The 19,555-nt window shown below is 37.5% G+C and overlaps 1 protein-coding gene across 8 annotated transcripts in view; it reads left to right on the top strand.

Moving 5' to 3' along the window:
* The first annotated feature begins 612 nt into the window (after nucleotides 1–612).
* The window catches only part of IQCH (IQ motif containing H), a 73,128-nt gene continuing 54,185 nt past the window's right edge, over nucleotides 613–19,555 (top strand). For 4 of the 8 annotated variants that reach the window (XR_004841850.1, XM_035893215.1, XM_035893220.1 and 1 more), the window contains exons 1-6: nucleotides 613–725; nucleotides 1,088–1,185; nucleotides 1,548–1,662; nucleotides 6,152–6,271; nucleotides 18,010–18,121; nucleotides 18,841–18,969. Coding sequence is in view for 6 of the 8 variants with exons in the window: in XM_035893215.1 (XP_035749108.1) it covers nucleotides 645–725; nucleotides 1,088–1,185; nucleotides 1,548–1,662; nucleotides 6,152–6,271; nucleotides 18,010–18,121; nucleotides 18,841–18,969 (655 nt within the window). In the remaining 2 variants the exon portion in view is untranslated. Of the gene's footprint in view, nucleotides 726–1,087; nucleotides 1,186–1,547; nucleotides 1,663–6,151; nucleotides 6,272–9,544; nucleotides 9,567–18,009; nucleotides 18,122–18,840; nucleotides 18,970–19,555 lie in introns of those variants that run through there. The other 4 variants (XM_035893216.1, XM_035893219.1, XM_035893221.1 and 1 more) reach the window with 4 other exon arrangements.

Below are 19,555 nucleotides of genomic sequence, written 5' to 3'. Positions count from 1 at the left end.
TCCTCCCCGGGGAGGCCGCTTCACGCCTGGGCTGACGCGCGGGCGGCGCGGCCTGCTGCTGAGGGGACGGGAGGCTCAGCCCCTGTGTGAGGGGGCGGCTGCAGTGGCGCCAGGGAATTTTGGATAAGGGCTGTGGCTTTGTATATGTTAGGCTTCTTTAGCACAATGCGACCTGGAACTTTTTTTGCTTAGCAGTATAAATACAAGTTTTTGACACGGGCTGGCATGATCTCCTCACAGGCTGCCTCTCCCTTTCAGTCTCTCGTTGCTGCTTTTGAGACTTTTGAGTAGTTAAGCCACCTGCGCCAAGAGAGATGTGTGAAATAAGTAAGGAAAGATGATTCCTTGGCAAAGGACCTCGGTCCTGAAGTTTGTTGCCATCGCTTTGCGAGATTTGTTTTAAAGTTAACTTTTTTCAGGTTTTCTGCAACCAATGGTTTTAAAGTCATTGGCTTTTAAAGTCACTGGCTTTGTATTCTCTTATTTATAAAAGTACAGAAGTATGGGAAGTTCCGTATTTAGGAAGCATTTAATTGGGATGAAATCCTGCTATGTAATCCCATGGGTGTAGGTTATGGGTATGATTTTTGTCATAACTTGCTTTTTAGGTCCAAGACGACCTTCACAAGCTTAAAGTGAAAAATATGAACTTGAAAGGAAATGTAAAAGCTGTGGATATTCGTGACCTTGGAACAGCAACTGAAAGAACTGAACTTGGGCTGAGAGTAAGTAAAATGGAGCAGATCCAGAAGATAATTCAGTTTTTGAGATCTCTGTCAGTAATTCACTTAGAGTGCATGGGCACATGTGTTTGTCATCCTGCAAGATCCCTTTCTGATTAGCAAATGATGGGATTCATCAGATGTTATAGTTCAGCATGATGGCTTCCTCTTTTGGGTCATCAGAATTGACTGATCTTGTGCCTCATACCATTAGCCAAAATCAGATTTAGTCCAACAGAAGCACAAAGCCGATCAACTTTTCAGTCAAGTGAAGATCTACATTGCTAAATTAACTGAGTTAAATAAATTCAATATCCCTCATACCTTTGTAATAGTCTAAACATTATTATTTTTCCCTCTAACAGAAACATGCTGAAAACCATTTAAATGCTATGGACAGACAAGTGTTAACTATTTCTTCTGCTGATAATAAAGAAGTACCTTCAAGAGAGTCCCCTAAATGGTAAGTGAAACAGCTGTTTTATTGCAGAGACAATGCAAGCAGCAAGACAGAAAAACCGTGGTGTCAGAATCTTGTAAAGCAAATGGGAATATTGGCCCAGATGAGGTTATTTTGGTCATTTGCTATTTTGGTTTTATTTTAAGTTAAAAAACAATACAAAAGTAAATGTGGTTCTAAGTAGCTACAGCAATCTTCTGCTAACTCCTCTGATTTTTTTTTTTTTTTTTGCTAAACACAAATTTAAAAAATATTTAAATAAACATACAGTCTTTTAGATTCAGACAGATGGAAGCAGTATGATTTGAATAGGTAAAATCAAAGTACTTTTTAAAACCCTCACTGTTTGCTTCTTTCTAAATCAGGGGGCTTCATTTTGGTGCTTCTCAGAAACAGCTTATTTTACCACGAGTACCTGTTGAGCCCGTGACTGTCCAGGCATACAGCAAGTCAGCACTACGCGTTTCTCAAGGTTCACAGGTCTGAAATAACATTATTTACTCTGCCAGAGACCCCCATTAAATGAGTAGACTGGTGGCTTGTAGGTTACCAGTTGATGCCATAATGCTATGTTCTGACTCCACATGGACTCAGTTTTTGATAATATACCATGTATGAATGTGTTAAAAAATTCTCAACACAATGAGTGGGCTGAGAGCTAGGAGCCTCCTCCCAGCCTCACAATCCAGATAAAATCAAAGCTGGGAAGGACTTGAGTATCATGATGGGTGCATCCACAAGCCTTCCATTCTTTATTCCCCCTCCCAGGTATATTGTTAAGAGTTCTGAAACCAGCTGTTTGTTCAGCTTTAAGGTCCCAGTCCTGCAAATACTATATGCTTAACTGTGATTCTGCAAGTAACATCTAAAATAAATGGAACTATTAGAATAGCATGAACACAGATATAAACGTTTGTAGTTCAAGACTGAGTGGTTCTCTTTTTTTCTTTTTGCATAAAAGATACGGCAAATTGTGGGAAAGGCTTCTGTTCACGTATAGGGTAGTGATCTCTGTGATAAATACAGGTTTTCTCCTTGAAATCTGATTTTACGCTGGTTTTTTATAAATTAAATCCTTGCAAGATTATTTAACATCTTCTTAAAATGTTTGCATCTGAAGTGGTTTTGCTTTTTTATTCTAAGCTGTGGATTTTGACTGGTGAGTTCAAGGTAGTCTCCTCAAACATATTTTAAAAACAAATGATGGTAATTAGTTGAATTGAAACATACCCATTGTCACGATTTGGGGTTATTACTGTTTAAATTGAAGGGAGCTTTGAGAGAGAACCTTAAGAACAGGCGCTCTATCGTTCTAAGGCTGTTATCAGAAGCTGGGGCTTGAAGCTACTTGAAATGGTATAACCAGAATGAGCACCCTAACGCTTACATCGCTGATCATCTTTGTAAAAGAAGCCTTAATATAAAGTAGTATTAAAATATTGCTTACTCTTGAAATGATGGATGAGGTGCAATGAAGATATTGTTTTTTTTTTTTTCTAGACAGTATTCCCACCCTGTCCTATATGAATACGTTTACATTGTGAGGGGAAAAAAATTATTAGAGTTCAGCTACTCTGTCAACTCTGTATTATCTATGGTCTTTCAACTCTTCGTGTGCACCAATGAGCTTAATTTACAGTGGAGCACATGCTCTGTCATGCCTTGACTTTCTCTTTGTCTTTTCATTGTTGATATCTGTGGCATCTGCTTAGAAATGCATATCCAGTGACACACAGGCTAGCCCTAATTTCCCATTATAAAGAAAATGGCAAACAGTGCTGTTTTGCCAGCTGTTCTACATGCCCGGCATGCCAACATAAAAAGCTTTTATTATTAAATAGTTGTGAAATCCAGCTGGGAAATTATCACCTACAATTCCTTATTTCCTGTCTTTTCCTTACTTGTAGCTATAAACAGTTTTGGTTTCTTTAAGCATACTTTGGTGTTTTTCAAAATTCCTTTCCACTCAAAAGAAATATTAGTGAACAGAATAGTTTTCTGTTTGCAGACAGTGTTTCTGGGTATTGTCTTGAAGAAATCAATGTTTCAACTCATAGGGGTTCTGAGAGAAATGAATAATTCACCTAGTAATAATTCCATGCTTTGCGGTCCATAGTATGCTGTGCAAGAATAGGAATGGAGCATAAGTTGTGTTTGTAGTAGTTGGGGTAAACCAAGGTTGGAGTCAAATAGGCACAGATGCTATTTTCACATGCGCATTGTTAGAGTACTTGTCATCTGGGAAATAGCTTGCCCACAGGTGTCAGAATAGGCTTAAAATTATTGTTTACTCACAGATACACTATCTCTGAGTCATAGCAGCAGCCAGATAAGATTCTCCAAATGTAGCTCACAGGGGAAATTGTGAAGCGCTGTCCCCCTCTTTTTTTTTTTTTTCTATGTATTTTTTTTTCCCAAAGCTATGTGTTGTAGTTGGATTATTTCTAACAAAGCTTGAGAACTATAAAGATGTGTCTTCCTCATGCAGTAATTGTAAAGCCTCTGTATAGCAGTGGCTGAAAAGACATTGTCATCCGTAACACATAAGTGTGTAAGTTAAACTTTTTTTTTTTTTGAAAACACATGCTTACTTGAAAACACCTGAACTGATACTTGTGCAGCTTTGTTTTGGGGATTTTTTTTTTGTTTGTTTTTTCTAAAAGTTGATACTTTCTGACACATTCTGAATACACAAAGTAGTTAATATTCTTTCATCATTAATAAAGATGTAAGTGAAAAGATGTTTCTAGGGAGCTCTAGAATATGCAAATAACAGAAATAGCTAGGCATGAAAAGTGGTTTAGTTATGGATAATACAGACTGTTTCAAAGATTAATATCATGTCCATTCATAAAGGAATCGGTCTCTATTAGAAACATGCATCTGCAAAACAGAATTACGTAGTGATTCATATTTCTTGGCTTACTACATGATAAAATTGTCTTCTGCTCTGAAATGACTTTTGTGTTAAAGTAGAACAAGATTTGAACTATTTACCTGTACTGGACATGTCAACCTGTTCTGTATACTTCATGTTAATAACTGAGCACAATAATTCTCATTCTTACTGAGCTTTATATTAGTAATAATGCGCTAGTCACCCTGCTGTTCTCATCCTTTTCTTATTCTGCAACAAGATGGTTCAAGATAACTTAAATTTAAGACTTTGGATAATGTAGATGGATGGATAATATAGATGGAAGAGACCCATGATATTATCTGCTCCAGCTCCTGCAAACGTAGAATTGTCACTTATCATACATCTAAGATGACAAAATAACTTTTATCAGGTTTTTTCATTAGACATTTCAATTCTTGTTATTCTGTGTGGAATCTGCCACTCCAGCATCAATCCTTTCACTGTCAGTCTGAGTGGGGAGGCTGTATTGTGAATCATCTCCTATTTTAATTGAGAAGGTACTCAATTTTCCCCCAATTCTTGTTTAATAGCACAAGCAGTTTCCTTTCGGTACAGTGGTATGTTACAGTAATAAAATAAATACCACAAAATCACTGATGAAGTGAAAATTGAACTTTCTGTCTCTGTGCAGCCATGTGGGTAAAAGAGTAATTGGTTTGGATAATAACTTTTGTTCTTACAAACCCAAATCTAAATGAGCATCTCATTGATACATCTGCTTGTAATTACTATCAAAAGAAGAGAATATATTGTGCAGATAAATACATTAAACCATTTTTAGTGCTTTCACAAAGTAATACAATTGTTTAATAGTTCAAATATACCTCTAATGATTCTTGGGCTTTTTATGGCATATTTTGTTAGTCAAAAAATAGAGTTCTCATAAATTTATTTTTATGATTATGCAATAGAAGTATCAGCAGAGAGTTCTTGTGTATAAATATGTTTAGTTGGATCTTACTGTGTGAAGGAACTTTTTGTATTCCTATACCCATGTGATGGGAATTAAGCACATACTCTGCCAGGCCCCCAGCTCCTCTGAATTTCCTTGGCTCTGTTGACTTCTCTGGTGATACGTTAGTTTTTGCCATTTGAGGATTTTCCTTATTGGGCACTGGTTGGTAAATAAACCCTGTTGGATGCAGAGTCCAGTTAGCAATGTTACTGCAATAGAAGTATTGGGAGATATTACTACACTTGATACAGATCCAGGTGTAACCTAAAGCGCATGCGTTAAGATGAACCAAAATGTCTTCAGTTTAGGAAACTTCCACTCTGCTAAAAACATATGGCATGACTTCTTGCTTTTCTAGGAAAAGTATGTGGTGCTTTAGATACTTCTTGTAACAAGAAGGACCTTTAAAAGTTTTTTTTCTGCCCATTAGGATTTAAATAATAGCTATTAGCAAAATAGTTGAATCCATTCCATGCAGACAACACAGTACATTAAGAAACTACAATGTTTTAGTTCTTATTACTATTTTTATTTAGTTATAAGCAAGGGCTCTATCTGCATTGAGTCAATGGGCCATAACTGATCCAAAGAAGCTGTTCTAGTCCATCAGATCAGTGATTCATGAATTAAAGTCTCTGGCAAACAGGGCCAAGGTAGATTGGACTCTTATTATCATCTATGGGAAGAATGCATGTATAGCACCTTCCCAATAGATAGGATGTGTAGAAAATGTTTGTTAGAACACAGGGAAATTGTATTCACAAATCACCTATGTTAATCGAGTGAGTCAAACCTGATTGTCCTTCCTACTCAAAGTTTAACTCAAAAGTGGGCAAATTTGGAAATTTCAGCTCTTGTAATGAAATCAGTTGATCAAATTTTGGCAAAAGCATATGTGTGGATAGTAGTTGTATGCCTTATTCATCTAATCAAAAGGCGCTTTTTCATTGTTTGCCCAGTTCTGTGTGGACACTCAAATAACATGAATTTTTAACATCATTTTGCAAATTTATGAACACATTAGCCAATTACTTCTTATAAACACTTCTGTCCTAGTGCAGTTATTTTAAGACTATGTGTATTATATATTTCAGCAGCAGCTGGAAATGGACATGAAAATAATGCTCGACCCAGAGAACACCAGTTATAAAGCTGTCTTAAAACAGAACTATGAGACCAGGCTGCCACTTATAACAAGGAAAAAATCTGCTCCTGTAAGTAACTTGTTATCTTATGGGCTTATTATATGCATTACTTTTCGCTATTAAAGTGAATACATATCAGACCTAAATTAAAAAAAAATATTTTAAGTACCTCATCATTTCCTACTTTTTGACATTGATATGTAATGATCAAAACATTTTGGGTGGCAATACTGGCAAAACCAAACCTGTAGCATAACAAGTTTAGGTAGTAAGACCCGAATCCAGCAAAAGTATAAGTATACATGGGAATGTGCGTGGTAAGTAATCTCATTGAAATCAGGGAGTGAAGAAAAGTAAACTGGAGCTTGTGGAGTTTAGGATGTGACCCAAAAATCAAGGAAGAAGTAAAAGATTAGACATCAGGAAAAATTTTTGCAATGAAAGGGCTGTCAAGCACTGGAATGGGTTGCCCAGGGAAGTGGTCAAGTCCCCATCCCTGGGGGTGTTTAAGAGATGGGTAGATGAGGTGCTTAGAGGCGTGGTTTAGTGGTGAGATGGCAGGGTTAGGGGAACGGTTGGGCTTGATAATCTTAAAAGGCTTTTCCAACCTGAACGATTCCATGATTCTATGAAAAGGAGTTTTGCTGACAAGAATGGGCTATCAGTTGTTCATTCTATGGCCATTTCTTAAAAAGACAAGAATATATTCTGTTTTGAAATGATAACAGGATTGTTAGGAATGAGTGGGAAATGCCTGTACTTTGTTTTGATGCTGGTTTTTAATTGTCGTCTTTTAAAAAAGCAATCCTGCCACATGATTGCTGACACTGACCAGAAATTGGTGTCACTGAATCAAAAAAATAATAGGGGTTATACTGAAAGAGAGTCAGAATCTTAGAGTGACTACATGAATTTAGGTGTCGTTTACATCTTATTCTGGCGTGGTCCGGGAGGTTATGTTGAGTTCTACTTCTTAGCTCCATGCTGGGAGCACTTACTTTGGGATGTGAGGGACAGATTCAGATCCTTGCTTTCCCTGTGGAGATATTTCCATTGTCTTGTAGATCCCAAGTGATCCTCACTGTCAAGCTACAAGGTATTCTGAAGCACAGCCTTTCTTTTATCTCTAGTCAAGCTGTTTCCCTTAGTACAAAACAAGTATTTACCAAAGCTGAGACTGACCACTTCCAATGCTCTCCTAAGAGTACCCTGACTAGTATCCATCAAATCACCCTTCATTATTCTTTCTGGTCTGAAAATATTCAAGTTGTGTAAGATTTAAGTTTTGATTCTTCCAAATTTGTGTTCTGCAACCGCTGCTCCTTTTAAATAAACAAATGAACATGAAGATGACATTTTCTGCAAAGTATGCTTTTAAAAATGTAATAGGCACAGGCATCCCTCCAAAGATCAATTATGTTCACAAATTTAGCACAGCACTGTGGTCCACATGAAAGAATATGCCCAACGGTCTCACACAAGGATGCTCTTCTACAATTTAATTTATGTAATAGAAGCATTATGCAGCAAGCCCAGTGCTAGAAGAGACATTCTAGGGTATTTGGTTTTAAACAACATAAACAGAATCTGTGAATGGCACAGCTGTAAGCTGCCACTTATAAAAAATGATTTTTGAAAGCTGTTGCCCAGACGAAGAGGTGATTTGTCTAACCCTGTGATATAGAGTTAATTAGAAAAAAGCATCATGGCTAATAGCTTTTTAGAACCACTCTAAAACACTCACAGAGAGGAATATTATACTACTGCAGAGAGCCATGTGTTTTACCACTCTCACTGAAACATATACTGATCAGAGAAAACTTAAATTACAAACATTTAGTGAAAATTAGTCAAGCTCTCTGATACATATTTACAGTTGCTAAGGAACTGTTTATGACAGGGAGATGGGCTGAAAAAAAGTAGGTATTTCCTATCTCTAATTTATTCTACAGCATTTACGGAAGCAAATGTTTTTTAGAAGTTGTCAAATCCTATGACACAACCTGTGTTTTGAAATGCTCTAGCTTCACTGGGGGTAGACTTTTGCAATTAGATTTGCAGAATCCATTACTGAGATTGTGAATTAAGGCATTTTTGTTAAATGTGGTCTATGGTACCACTAAGAGGAGTGATAGTTATAGACCACCAATAGTAACTAAAGTAAATCAATGTGTAGTTGCAGGTCTGAAATTATATGGTCTTTAGCTTTGAAAAAAATATCAATTAAAGTAGCCTCAAGAATTAAGTTGGATGCTACCTACCCTATTTTACTAATTAGCCATTAGAGGGCAATATTTGTACACACACATGCGGGCACACACACACACACGTATACCCATGTGAATGCCCTACATATGTACATAAGTTCAAAGATGTATCTCCCAAAAAAATCAGTGGCAGAAGGGCTCTCATTGAAGTAAATTAAAAACTAATTGCTTGGTTAACTGCATTCAGGTTTTTTCCAGAAGTTGTCAGCATCTTTTTAAGGAGATGTGAACGTTTAAAAATGTGATGAGATTAAAAACACGCTGGTTTTGAGGTGACAAGATAGGTCAAGCACAAATCTACGTGGACTTTTTATTATCCTGCCATTTGAGTAGTTTGAAAAATTATTAGTAAGGATCTCATTGTTTCACAAAAATGTCCTCTTTTCTTGCTCTTTTGGTATTGTAAAGTTGCTGACGCTGGATTTTATGAGAGACACTAAGAACAATTGACTATTGCCCTTTTGTACTTTTTGGGTCTGATAAGCCATAATGCTTCATCCTCTCTAAATTTCTGTCATTACCTTAAAATGAGGACTGGAATTCTGTTTGAAACACCGTGGGGAGACTGGGATTCATTTTATTTTGTAGCCTATGTCTGGGTAACAAATGAAAAATGATGAGGAAAGAATTATTAAATATGTATACTTCCCATGGAGTATCTAGCAAAACAAATAGTAATCTGAATTGCAGCAAAAATAATTCTGATGAACTGCTGCAATGTAGAAAAGATTCACAACTGTACCTTTTATTTTCATAGGACTGCTGTTCTTTTACAGAATTATACTGGCACTTTTTGGTCCTTGTTTTCTTATAAATGTATATTATACTGTAAACTTAGGAACCTTTTAATTTATTCATGAGGTAGAATTTAATACGGTGATGATTTCTAGCCTTTATGAGTTGCGTCTTATACAGTGTGGCTCTAATGATGATGGCAGCGATTCTGTGTTGTGCTGGTTTGGGTTTTTTTTAAGCTAACTTATTTGAGCACAACCATTCTAATCATGTCGTCCATTATTCATTCTTTATTCAGTATTTGCATCATGCTAATCACTAATGCTTGTCGCTGGAAGTCTATTCATTTCCAAAATTATAAGGTAAGGCAAAGCAGGGCAATTCTTTTCATTTTCAAGTGATGAGAAGAAGTTGTAGAAGAAAAACAGGTCTTTTGGTCCTCAGAACCCGGCTGTGTTTTAAACTTATGCATATGGCTATAATTACAGTCAAAGCATAATTTGGCAGTGGTAGCAGAATGAGACTTAAACAAATCGATGTTACACTACAGTAATTCAAAATAAGCTTGTTGCATTTGTATTATGGTATGTAATCATAATAACCAGCACAGTGAATTAATAAAATCTTTTTGTCACTAAAAATAAAAAGGAAATAATTGGTAAAAGAGAGTTAACTTAACAGATGACTATAGTCAGCACCCTTTCAACCTAGAAATGGGAATGTGAAGGTCACCCCCATCTCGGATGACAAACGTAGAACATTTTGTTGGTAAACAAATTAATCTTTTGAAAGGTCACCATTTGTTTTAAGTTTTTATCCAGTTCTTGTCATCTGGAATTGGAGATTGACTGTCATTTTGCTAGGCAGGGGTGCAGCCGAAGCTGCTGAAGCTGTTTCTGTACATATCAGCATTCCTTGACAAAACTCTGTGCCTGATTGTGATGCTATGGGCTGCTGGTTTACAGCTGTCTCCGGACAAGAATGAAGGCCCACCCCTGAATTCCAATAAGTTGGTCCTGCATATTCTGCCTCATGTAAGCTGGCCCTTTGCCCACAAGTAAAATGTATGGTAGTTCAAGCCAGCAATTATCTTTCTTACTTCCTTCTGTGCTGCTTCTGTTGCCTCTTTCAAAAAGCAGATGTGGGATTCACCAAAGTTCTCCATCTATTCCCTCTTGCACCTGTTACGGCAGAATTTTGATAGAGGTAAATTTCTGGGAGAGCTAGCAGAGGGCAAGCAGAGGAGCAAAGCTTGATTTTTTTTTTTTTTTATTTTTTTTTTTTCCCCCCAAGTACATGGAAACTTGACAGTTCAGATCTGTCTCTGGTTACTTTAAGAGCTTAAAGTAGGTAAGAATAACATATAAGACCTATTGTTAGACATGCCTGGTTGCTCCAAATTGAAGGTTTAATGTTGGGCTTTCCATTTAAATTTGACTTTGTTTTCTGTACATAAACAAAATCTGAGGGAAATAGTATGTATTAATATCTTAGTGTTACATCTAAGTGAAACTGTATTAATCGTTAGGTAGATAAAATGCTGGACTATGGAAATTGGAACGAGAAGGACAAATTTTAGTTTTCTATACAATTTTCCTACTCAGAAATTTTCTTGAATAAAAGGACAAGCAGTCATAATTGCTTATATTTGAAATCTCTGACAGAGACCGTTACAAATTTGACTCATCTGACTTTAGAATAGTTCTACTGACACTGATGAGAATTTGTCCTTTACTTAGCATTCAGTATTTCTGCACTGAATTCCACATGCTGGTTCTTAGACTTGGAGGACCAAAATTAGGTTATCTGAAACCAGAGCTAAGATTATTTAGCTTGACTGTCAGAACAAGATCCTTTTTCCCAATAGAAACTGATTAACTGTGAGTGAAACTATTCTTTGCTGCTTTCTTGCTCTGCTGCTTACCATGTAAATCAACACAGAAAAAAATACCCCAGTTTAGACTGCAAGGCCATAAAACTATAAATTGTAATGAAATCCTACAGTAATTCTCATCTCAACAAAACAAAAGCTGGCCAGATCTAATGTGGGTAGTAGACTCAAGATTGGACTTGATAGCCTACAGAGAGCCCTTCTAACCAACGTTTCTATTATTTCTATGATTATGTGATTGAGAGCAAAGCGTGAAAATCACTTAGCACCTCTGTCTTTACGCCATTTGAGTTTTTTACAGTCTGAACTGATTTCCTCCCATTGCTCAAAACCTTCCTCCTCCTCCTGCATACACACAGCAAGCTCTGTTGATTTGTAACCGCTTATGGGACAGACCCATTGAAGGCCCTCGGTATCCTTCCATATTGACATAAAAATTTTTTCTGAATTAGTTATCAAAGCAGCTTTGCATCTCTCTCAAAGTAAGTTTGTCTAAACCATACTTCCTTAGCTTGCTTATTGTGGTATCACGATCAGGCAGCTTGAAAAGCCTTGCTAAAGTCAGGAAGTAGCATTTACTTTTTCTCCCCAATTCACAACGCTTGCTAACCTGTTGTAGAAAAAAAATTAGATTGGTCTGACAAATTTGATCGTGACAGGTTCAAGTTGCTCATTTATTTGTTACTTTCCAGATGTTTATAATTAGCTTGTTTGGTTATTTGTTTAAGAATTTTTCCAAGAATTGTAGTTAAACCAATAGGGCTAGAATTTCTCAACGCATCCTTTGCTCCTTTCTAAAGATAGGAGCTGTGCTCTTTTCCAGTACTCCAGTATATTTTCCATTCTACAAGAGTCCCACCAGTAGTTCTGAGATTGCTTAAGTATCCTAAAGTGTATTTTATCGGGACCAGCCAATTTGAAAACCTCTGAACACTGTGTGATCTGTTTTGCTTTTACAAGGTAGCCCGAGAACTCTTCCCTTTTGTGCTACAACTGAGTTGATTCTACTCATAACTGGCTGCTTTTTTAATGATAATTATGAATGTACTTAATGATGTCATTTTTTATTACCCAGAAGTTTCTTCCTACTCACATCTCATTTTGTCTTACGGGTTTAAGCAAACAAGAAGCAATCTTCAGTATGCCTGTTTTCTGGTTTCTGTATGCTTTTGTCATCTTTTGAGATCAATGAAGAACACATGGTTTATCAACTTTGGTAACTTGCTATCCTTCCTATCCTGTTTCATCCCTGCAATTGTTTGAGCTTGTTTCTGTGGTACATTTTATCTGTGGAACAGACCATTCAACAGAGTTCCAGTTTCCTTCAGACTTGCCTTCTACAAGCTCTTACCCACCAGTTCCCTGAGCTTATTGAAAACTGACCTTCGCTCCGTTGATTTTATTTTGCTATGCTTCCTCCTTCCCTTTATAGGAGTTATGAACTGTGTACGTCAAATTTTGACAGGAATTTCTTAATAAACAATATGAAGGTAGATGGCAATTAGGAGAAAGATAATAATGAAATGACAGATTACTCTGTTACATACCTTTTCCACCACAGTAATCAAGCTCTGTGGTTTTCTGATATTTACTTACCAAATCCCATCTATCTAATCTTCCTGGTGGATAAACTGTAGTTTCAATACAATACAGCACTCATCTTTTCTCTGTATTCAATACCAGTCTCTATTCTTTTACTAGGGGAAAAACATATTTATAGACATATTTAAAAAAAAAAAGTTGTTCTAGTTAAATATTGCTGTCTAGGTAAAAAGAAAACAAATAGAGAACTAATCGGAAAATCCCTGTGGTGTTACAACAAGTGCCCTATTTAAAATGAAGCAAAAAGAAAAAAAAAAAAGATCAAGTGGGAGAGGCTTATCCACAGGAGAAAAACACTTTAGAAAGGGTAATAGAATTGTTTTTCTCATGTCCCAGGTTAATTACACTCAGAAGTGCTTGAAATGAAAAAATAGTTTTTCAGCACACTCCAAGCATATTATCAGGCAAGTAAGCCTCAGCCTGCACTGCAAATTAAAGTGTTCCCTTCCAGCCCTCTAAAACTGTACTTTAAAAGTACCCGTGATGAAGCAGGCTGTGTGCTGGCTTCAGTAAAGTATACTTGCTGAATCGTAATCTTCATAACAAACTTCACTAGGAGACATTATTCATGCAGGAAAATGTTTAAAGGTTCCAAGGGCCTTGTAGCAGTAAGGGTTGTGTGGGTTCTGCCAGAGGTGAGGTACATATAGGTTAGCGTTGCATAGGGTGTGATCCTTTGCTTCTGTGCTGCTTGGGGCCTGCCTACCCTACAAACGTAAAAATGCAAGTTAGGAGCTGCCGGTTTTGGAATACATGCTGTTAAATTCACTAGGTTTTGTGTTTGTGCCATAAATCATAGAATCATTTGGTTGGAAAAGAGCTTTAAGATCATCGAGCCCAACCGTACCTGTCCACTACTAAACTGTGTCTCTAAGCACCTTGTCTGCCTACAGCCTGTTCCAGTGCCTGATAACCCTTTCAGTGAAGAAATTTTTCCTAATATCTAATCTATTAGAAAAACTTTCTTCACTGAAAAGAGTTATCAGGTTAAAAGGGTTCACTTTCATCACTGAAAGGGTCATGGAAGCTGTAGGTGTGAGTTAAGGTTTTAAATTGTGCTGGCATACGCAGATGGAAGTCTGTTGAAAACCTTTTAAAAAGATGGAACCTTTTAAATATCTTTTTAAGTTAAATCACTGAGTAATGGTAATAAAACTTTATCATGATGCTAAAAGTAAACCTTTTTCTTGGAGTACTTAATATTTTTATTATTTTTAAGGTCTTACTGTTGTAATTGAGTTGGCTTAATTTTAGTGAAAATAACTGAAGGATGAAAGCAAAATTTTTCTTTGGTACCTCACTGAAGTCTTCAAGAGGGCAGCTAATGTGTCTAATGGGATGCTGGAAGAACACAGAAGAAGGGTGTACAGATTGGGTGGAATTTTCGTAGGTGACTGGTTTTGGGTGAGCTCCGTAGTTCTGCTATGTTGCCTGTACTATGTAATGAAGTGCATCATAGTGGCACTGTGCAGTGTAAATGAGAGCTTAAATTACATTGCAGCTGCATCTGTCCTTATTTTAATGTGACACCTGCCATGGACTTTATAGAAATTAAAGGATACAGCAAAGAAGAATTAAATATCTATATCTGGTTAAAAAAAAAAAATTCAAAAGCCTCTGGGCTGCTTTTGAACTCAAACACTCCACCTTAATTGCTTTTCTTTGTAGCTTATTACATCTCTGAACACAAATGAAATACCTATGTTTCATGGTGCTGTTTATCATAACAAAACTCCTGGGATTTAAACTGGGATAAAAGTGACCAATAGCAAAATCAGTGCCTCTTTGCTGATACTGTAACAATAGCCTAGAAAAGGAGTCACTGTTTAATTAAATTTCTTTCTTTTTATATATTTTTGTGTCCTCAACAAACTGCTGGGGCTGAGAGTGAGTAGAAAAGTGTGGTTTATTATTTCCTTTTCTCAGTATCAAGCCACTTATATGCCAGCTGGTATAAAGTTAATCTTTGTTATATGCTTATTGCTATTTTCTTGGAACACAAGGGCATGAAGATTCATACATCTATATCCCTTAAAGCATAATGCTTCATAATGGCCACAACTAAAATGAGTGCCTGAAAGATTTCTATTATGATAAAGCATTTATATTTTCTATCCCTAATGTCTCTTGTGGACAGTGTTGTTATACAAATTGGGAGGAAAAATTACAACAGTTTATTTTGATCTATCTCATTTTCCTGTTAGGTTTATAAGCAGTCCTTTAGAATTGCCTATCCCTTTCTATAAAGTTGATGGTTGATGTTATTCACTAATTATGACACAGCAGTGCTCAAAGATCCCAGTCATGGCCTGGATCCTATTGTACTAAAAGCTGTACGCAAGCATGATAATCAGTCATTAAAACCTAGTATTTTAAACCAGGAAGTCCCAATGTGCTCTATAAAAGAGGTAAATACCATTATTTCCATTTTGCGGATCTATCAATCTTTCCTAGCTTTGTGATCTTACGTATTTAATATTATTTTAGGGTAGTTTATCAATGATAGTGAAATAATTTTTTAAAAAGCAAATAAAAACATTTCCAGCACATGTCATTAGGTTGTTTTCCATATAGCGCTTATCAGTAAGGTTCAAACATTTCTATCCAATGTAAGAATTTCTAATCATTAGACTAGTGGAGTAGCTGCTAACAGGTTCTTGCCTACAAAAGCATGGGACTTTTTCTATTTGGCTTCACAGCTATTTGCTGACTGAAGATGAGACTTGTGGGATCTTGAGGTCCGCTGTGAATTGTGAGGGAGATGTGCCCCATTGCATACAAAGCTGGTTGCTTCCTTTTCCCTCAGTTTCCCCTTTTCCCATTTTTATCTTGCCCCAGTCTCTCTGTTCCTTGCAGTTGTCTCCTGAGTCTGTTTCCAGAATATATCCCAGCCTTCTCTGCCCGATTCTCTGCCAGGCTCTGTCCAGCCTGTCGCTATGTTCTTTCCTAACCCTGCTGCCCCCAGGTCTTTCCTTTGTCCAATCTGCCTGCTGGCTTTCCTGTTTGCTCAAAGGGCCGTATGCCCCTCCAACTACCTTTCATCTTCTTGAGATTGATAACGTATTCACACCTGTGTGTTGGCACTTATTTACCCTATTCATTCAAATTTAGTCGCTTCCTTCTTGTCTTGCCTCGACCCAGCATGAAAGTCACTGGAGAACCTCTCAAGTTGCAGAGGAAGTTCTGGGCAGCCTATATTAGAGCACATATGGTCTCTAGGTAGTTTAGCTGCTAAAGCTAAGAAACCTTTGTCTAGATTTTAAGAAAATCTGTTGACAGAGTAAGGTTTCGTAGACTAATGTTAAATTTTCCTTTTGCTTCATAAAACATTTGAGTTTAAGCTGAATCTTTCATGTCTCTCTAGGTTTATCATTCTCATTTTTCTAGCATCAGCCAGGTGAGAGGGAACAATATAATCTGCTGGTGGTGGTTCACTATCATCACGTGAGAGATCTCGGTGATATTACTTTCCTTGAAGTTGCACGTGCTGTAATGCTTTAAACCCACTGAATATCTCGTGCTCTGTTTCTTTAGGAGTTGAGTACAGCCCACATTGCAAATGGAATAGTTTGTGTATTCCTAGTCAGAAAGAAACTGAAGATACTTAGCATATTGGAGAGAGAAAAAAATGATAGATGATAACACAGGGGTTTTGTATTTATAATTTGGAAGTATAAGGTGGCAATATATTCTTTTCCCTGTGCAACGCTCTATATGCGCGATAATAAGCGTAACAGTAAGACGCACGATATCACTATCGCAAAGTGATGTGTGTCACTGCTTGAATTCCTGGCACTTAGAACCAGCAGGTTCCATTTTTTTCCGGCAAGCACAGGTTAATTGGGGAAGTAAGGGAGCTTTAATCCCCATATTAGCACAGCCAGTGTGGCACTTGTTTCCACATCACATTATCAGGCTGTGTCATTCCCTGCTGTCCTTGAGGAACCCTGAAACTCCGGAAGTCTGTGATACTGTTCCCTGATTTATGAGTAGTTCCACATATTTTAATTCCACTGGTATTCTTCCTAGGAAGAATTTATTTACATAATTAAAAGTATTTCCTTTTCTTTCTCGTACCTTGCCTGTTGTCCTGGTTTTGGCTGGGGTAGAGTTAATTTTCTTTCTGGTAGCTGGCATAGTGCTGTGGTTTGGATTTAGCATGAGAATAATGTGATAACACACTGCTGGTTCAGTTGTTGCCTAAGCACTGTTTGTACTAAGTCAAGGACTTTTCGGCTTCCCATGCTCTGCCAGGAAGGAGGTGCACAAGAAGCTGGGAGGGGGCACAGCCAGGGCAGCTGACCCCAACTGGCTCAAGGGGTGTTCCATACCATATGACATCATGCCCAGTATATAAACTGGGGGGAGTTGGCTGGGGGACGGGGATCACTGCTCAGGACGGGCTGTGCATCAGTCAGCGGGTGGTGAGCGGGTTGCATCACTTGTTTTTCCTGGGGTTTGTTCCTCTGTCTCTTTGCTTGTTTCCCTTTTCATTACAATTTTTTATTATTGCTATTATATTTATTATTGGGGCACAGCCAGGGCAGCTGACCCCAACTGGCTCAAGGGGTGTTCCATACCATATGACATCATGCCCAGTATATAAACTGGGGGGAGTTGGCTGGGGGACGGGGATCACTGCTCAGGACGGGCTGTGCATCAGTCAGCGGGTGGTGAGCGGGTTGCATCACTTGTTTTTCCTGGGGTTTGTTCCTCTGTCTCTTTGCTTGTTTCCCTTTTCATTACAATTTTTTATTATTGCTATTATATTTATTATTTTATTTAATCTCAATTATTAAACTGTTCTTGTCGCAACCCATGAGTTTTCTCAGTTTTACCCTTCCGATTCTCTCTCCCCTCCCACTGGGGGGGAGTGAGTGAGTGGCTGTGTGGTGCTTAGTTGCTGGCTGGGGTTAAACCACAACACCTGTGTATTTATATTATATATATATGAAAATACTTACTTATTTAGTGTTCTGTCAAGAAATACTGTTTACACTATACTCATTAAAATTGAGCAAACTTCTTGTGATTCCTTTATTAACTAGTACACTGATTTTTGCATAGCAGAAGTCACAAGACATCAATTGGATTTAATTAACTTTATTTTAAATTACTAAAGTAATGACAGTAGATAATACTGTGGCATGTTCATAAGTAGTAAAAGCAGTGCTTGCACTGTTACATTATTAAATCTTAATGAAATGATCCATAGCAAAAATTATATTTATTATTTATTATTGTGGGAGTAGGAAAGTATGTCTTTTAAATCCAGGATTTCTTTGTTAAAAGAGGATTCTGTCTCTTCCTAGATGCGTGGTCAGAAGATAATGAAAGGTCATACAGTTAGCAGCCTTTGGGGTTTGCCTGCCTCTCACCACGTGGATTCTCCCTTACCCCTGTTGGAAGAAGATGTAACAAAAGGTGAGTCACAGGAGCCCACCTGGGTACTGTTGCCACCAGATGTGTGCTGCCTCAGCAGAATTGTTTGCTATATGCAGCAGGTATCTGGTAATCAAATTGGCACCTCAAAACTTGTAAGAATTGTGATCTCAAATGTTGCAAAGGGTAGAGATGAACTTCGGACTACTTACTCCATGTGGTAGCTAACTTAGGGCATAGCATATGTTATGTTGAGCATTATCCTGTCCGAGTCAGTTATTTTGTAATTCACAGAGTTCAGTTGCTACTGGAAAGAAGAATTGTGTGTGATGGAGGGCTCTTGTATGACTAAATAACATAGTCAAACAGTCATGATTAATGTCTGGTTCTTAATCATTCAATCTTAACTAGATCTACACTTGGACTACTATAGCGATCTGTCCGTATTCATGATTACGTTGTGATTTACAAGAGTTAATTCTCATCCATTCTGTGTATTAAATTGCCATTGTACAAGCACATAATTCCTTCTCAGAATCAGCACCATTACTACGTGTTTCATGTATTTGTCAATTTTTATAGACAAAGTTCACCTTCTTTGAAGGTAAAATATTGAAAGATAAGAAAACTGCTGCTTTTCTAGTTTTGATTTGGAATTGGAAGGACCTGAGTCTGCCTTTGTTTAATTCCTTCTTTGTTGTTACTAATGCTTTCGTAGCTGGAATGTATATGAATTGTTCAGTAATGTCATCTTCTTGTAGGTGTTCTGAGCCTAACTGAACAAAGGCTTATCCCTCCAGCAGTAAAGATAACTCTCCAGATACCTCCTGTTGTATCCAAAGCAGCGCCTTTCCATGAATTTCACAGACAGCACAAGAAGTCAACTGTAGGTGAGTGCAAAGGATTGATAACAACCATCAAGTGCATCTCCAAGTTCACTTTCAGGCCCTTGTTTTATCTCACAAGAAAACGGCTGCATAATGAGCACTCACTCCAATTCTTAAGAATACTAAGTGCATAAAGATGTACGTGAGTATCCTGTGTCTTGCAACTGAATGGGAATCAGATTTCTTAATCCCTGTGAGGATTTGGTTCCTCTTCATTTCTGAAACCCTGGTAGGTTCCTACCTGCATGTTTCAAATTCTAAGCACCTGAACCGGAAGATCTGACCATTGATATTAGTGTAAAGCTAGTGCTACTCTAAGTCATGACTTAAAACAGCTGATCAAGCATCTATTTGCCAGTGTGGTTAAATGAATGACTCCCTAATAAGCGAGTATGTTCTGGGCAGTGGGATTCTGATCTATCACAAAGTGTATCCAAACTGTTGTTGCTACAGCTGCTTGTGGCATGTGACATCAGTATGGAAAGGAGCGTAAGCAAAATGAGCAGTGGGCTCCATAGCAATCCCATAAATTTGAAAAGTTCTCCTAATGAAAAGCGGGGATTGAAAACTAAAATTATATATGGAATAA

This window comes from Egretta garzetta, unplaced genomic scaffold (genome assembly GCF_000687185.1).
Source record: "Egretta garzetta isolate BGI_Z169 unplaced genomic scaffold, ASM68718v1 scaffold634, whole genome shotgun sequence".
Taxonomy (NCBI): domain Eukaryota; kingdom Metazoa; phylum Chordata; class Aves; order Pelecaniformes; family Ardeidae; genus Egretta; species Egretta garzetta.
This window is presented reverse-complemented; position numbering and strand designations above follow the sequence as displayed.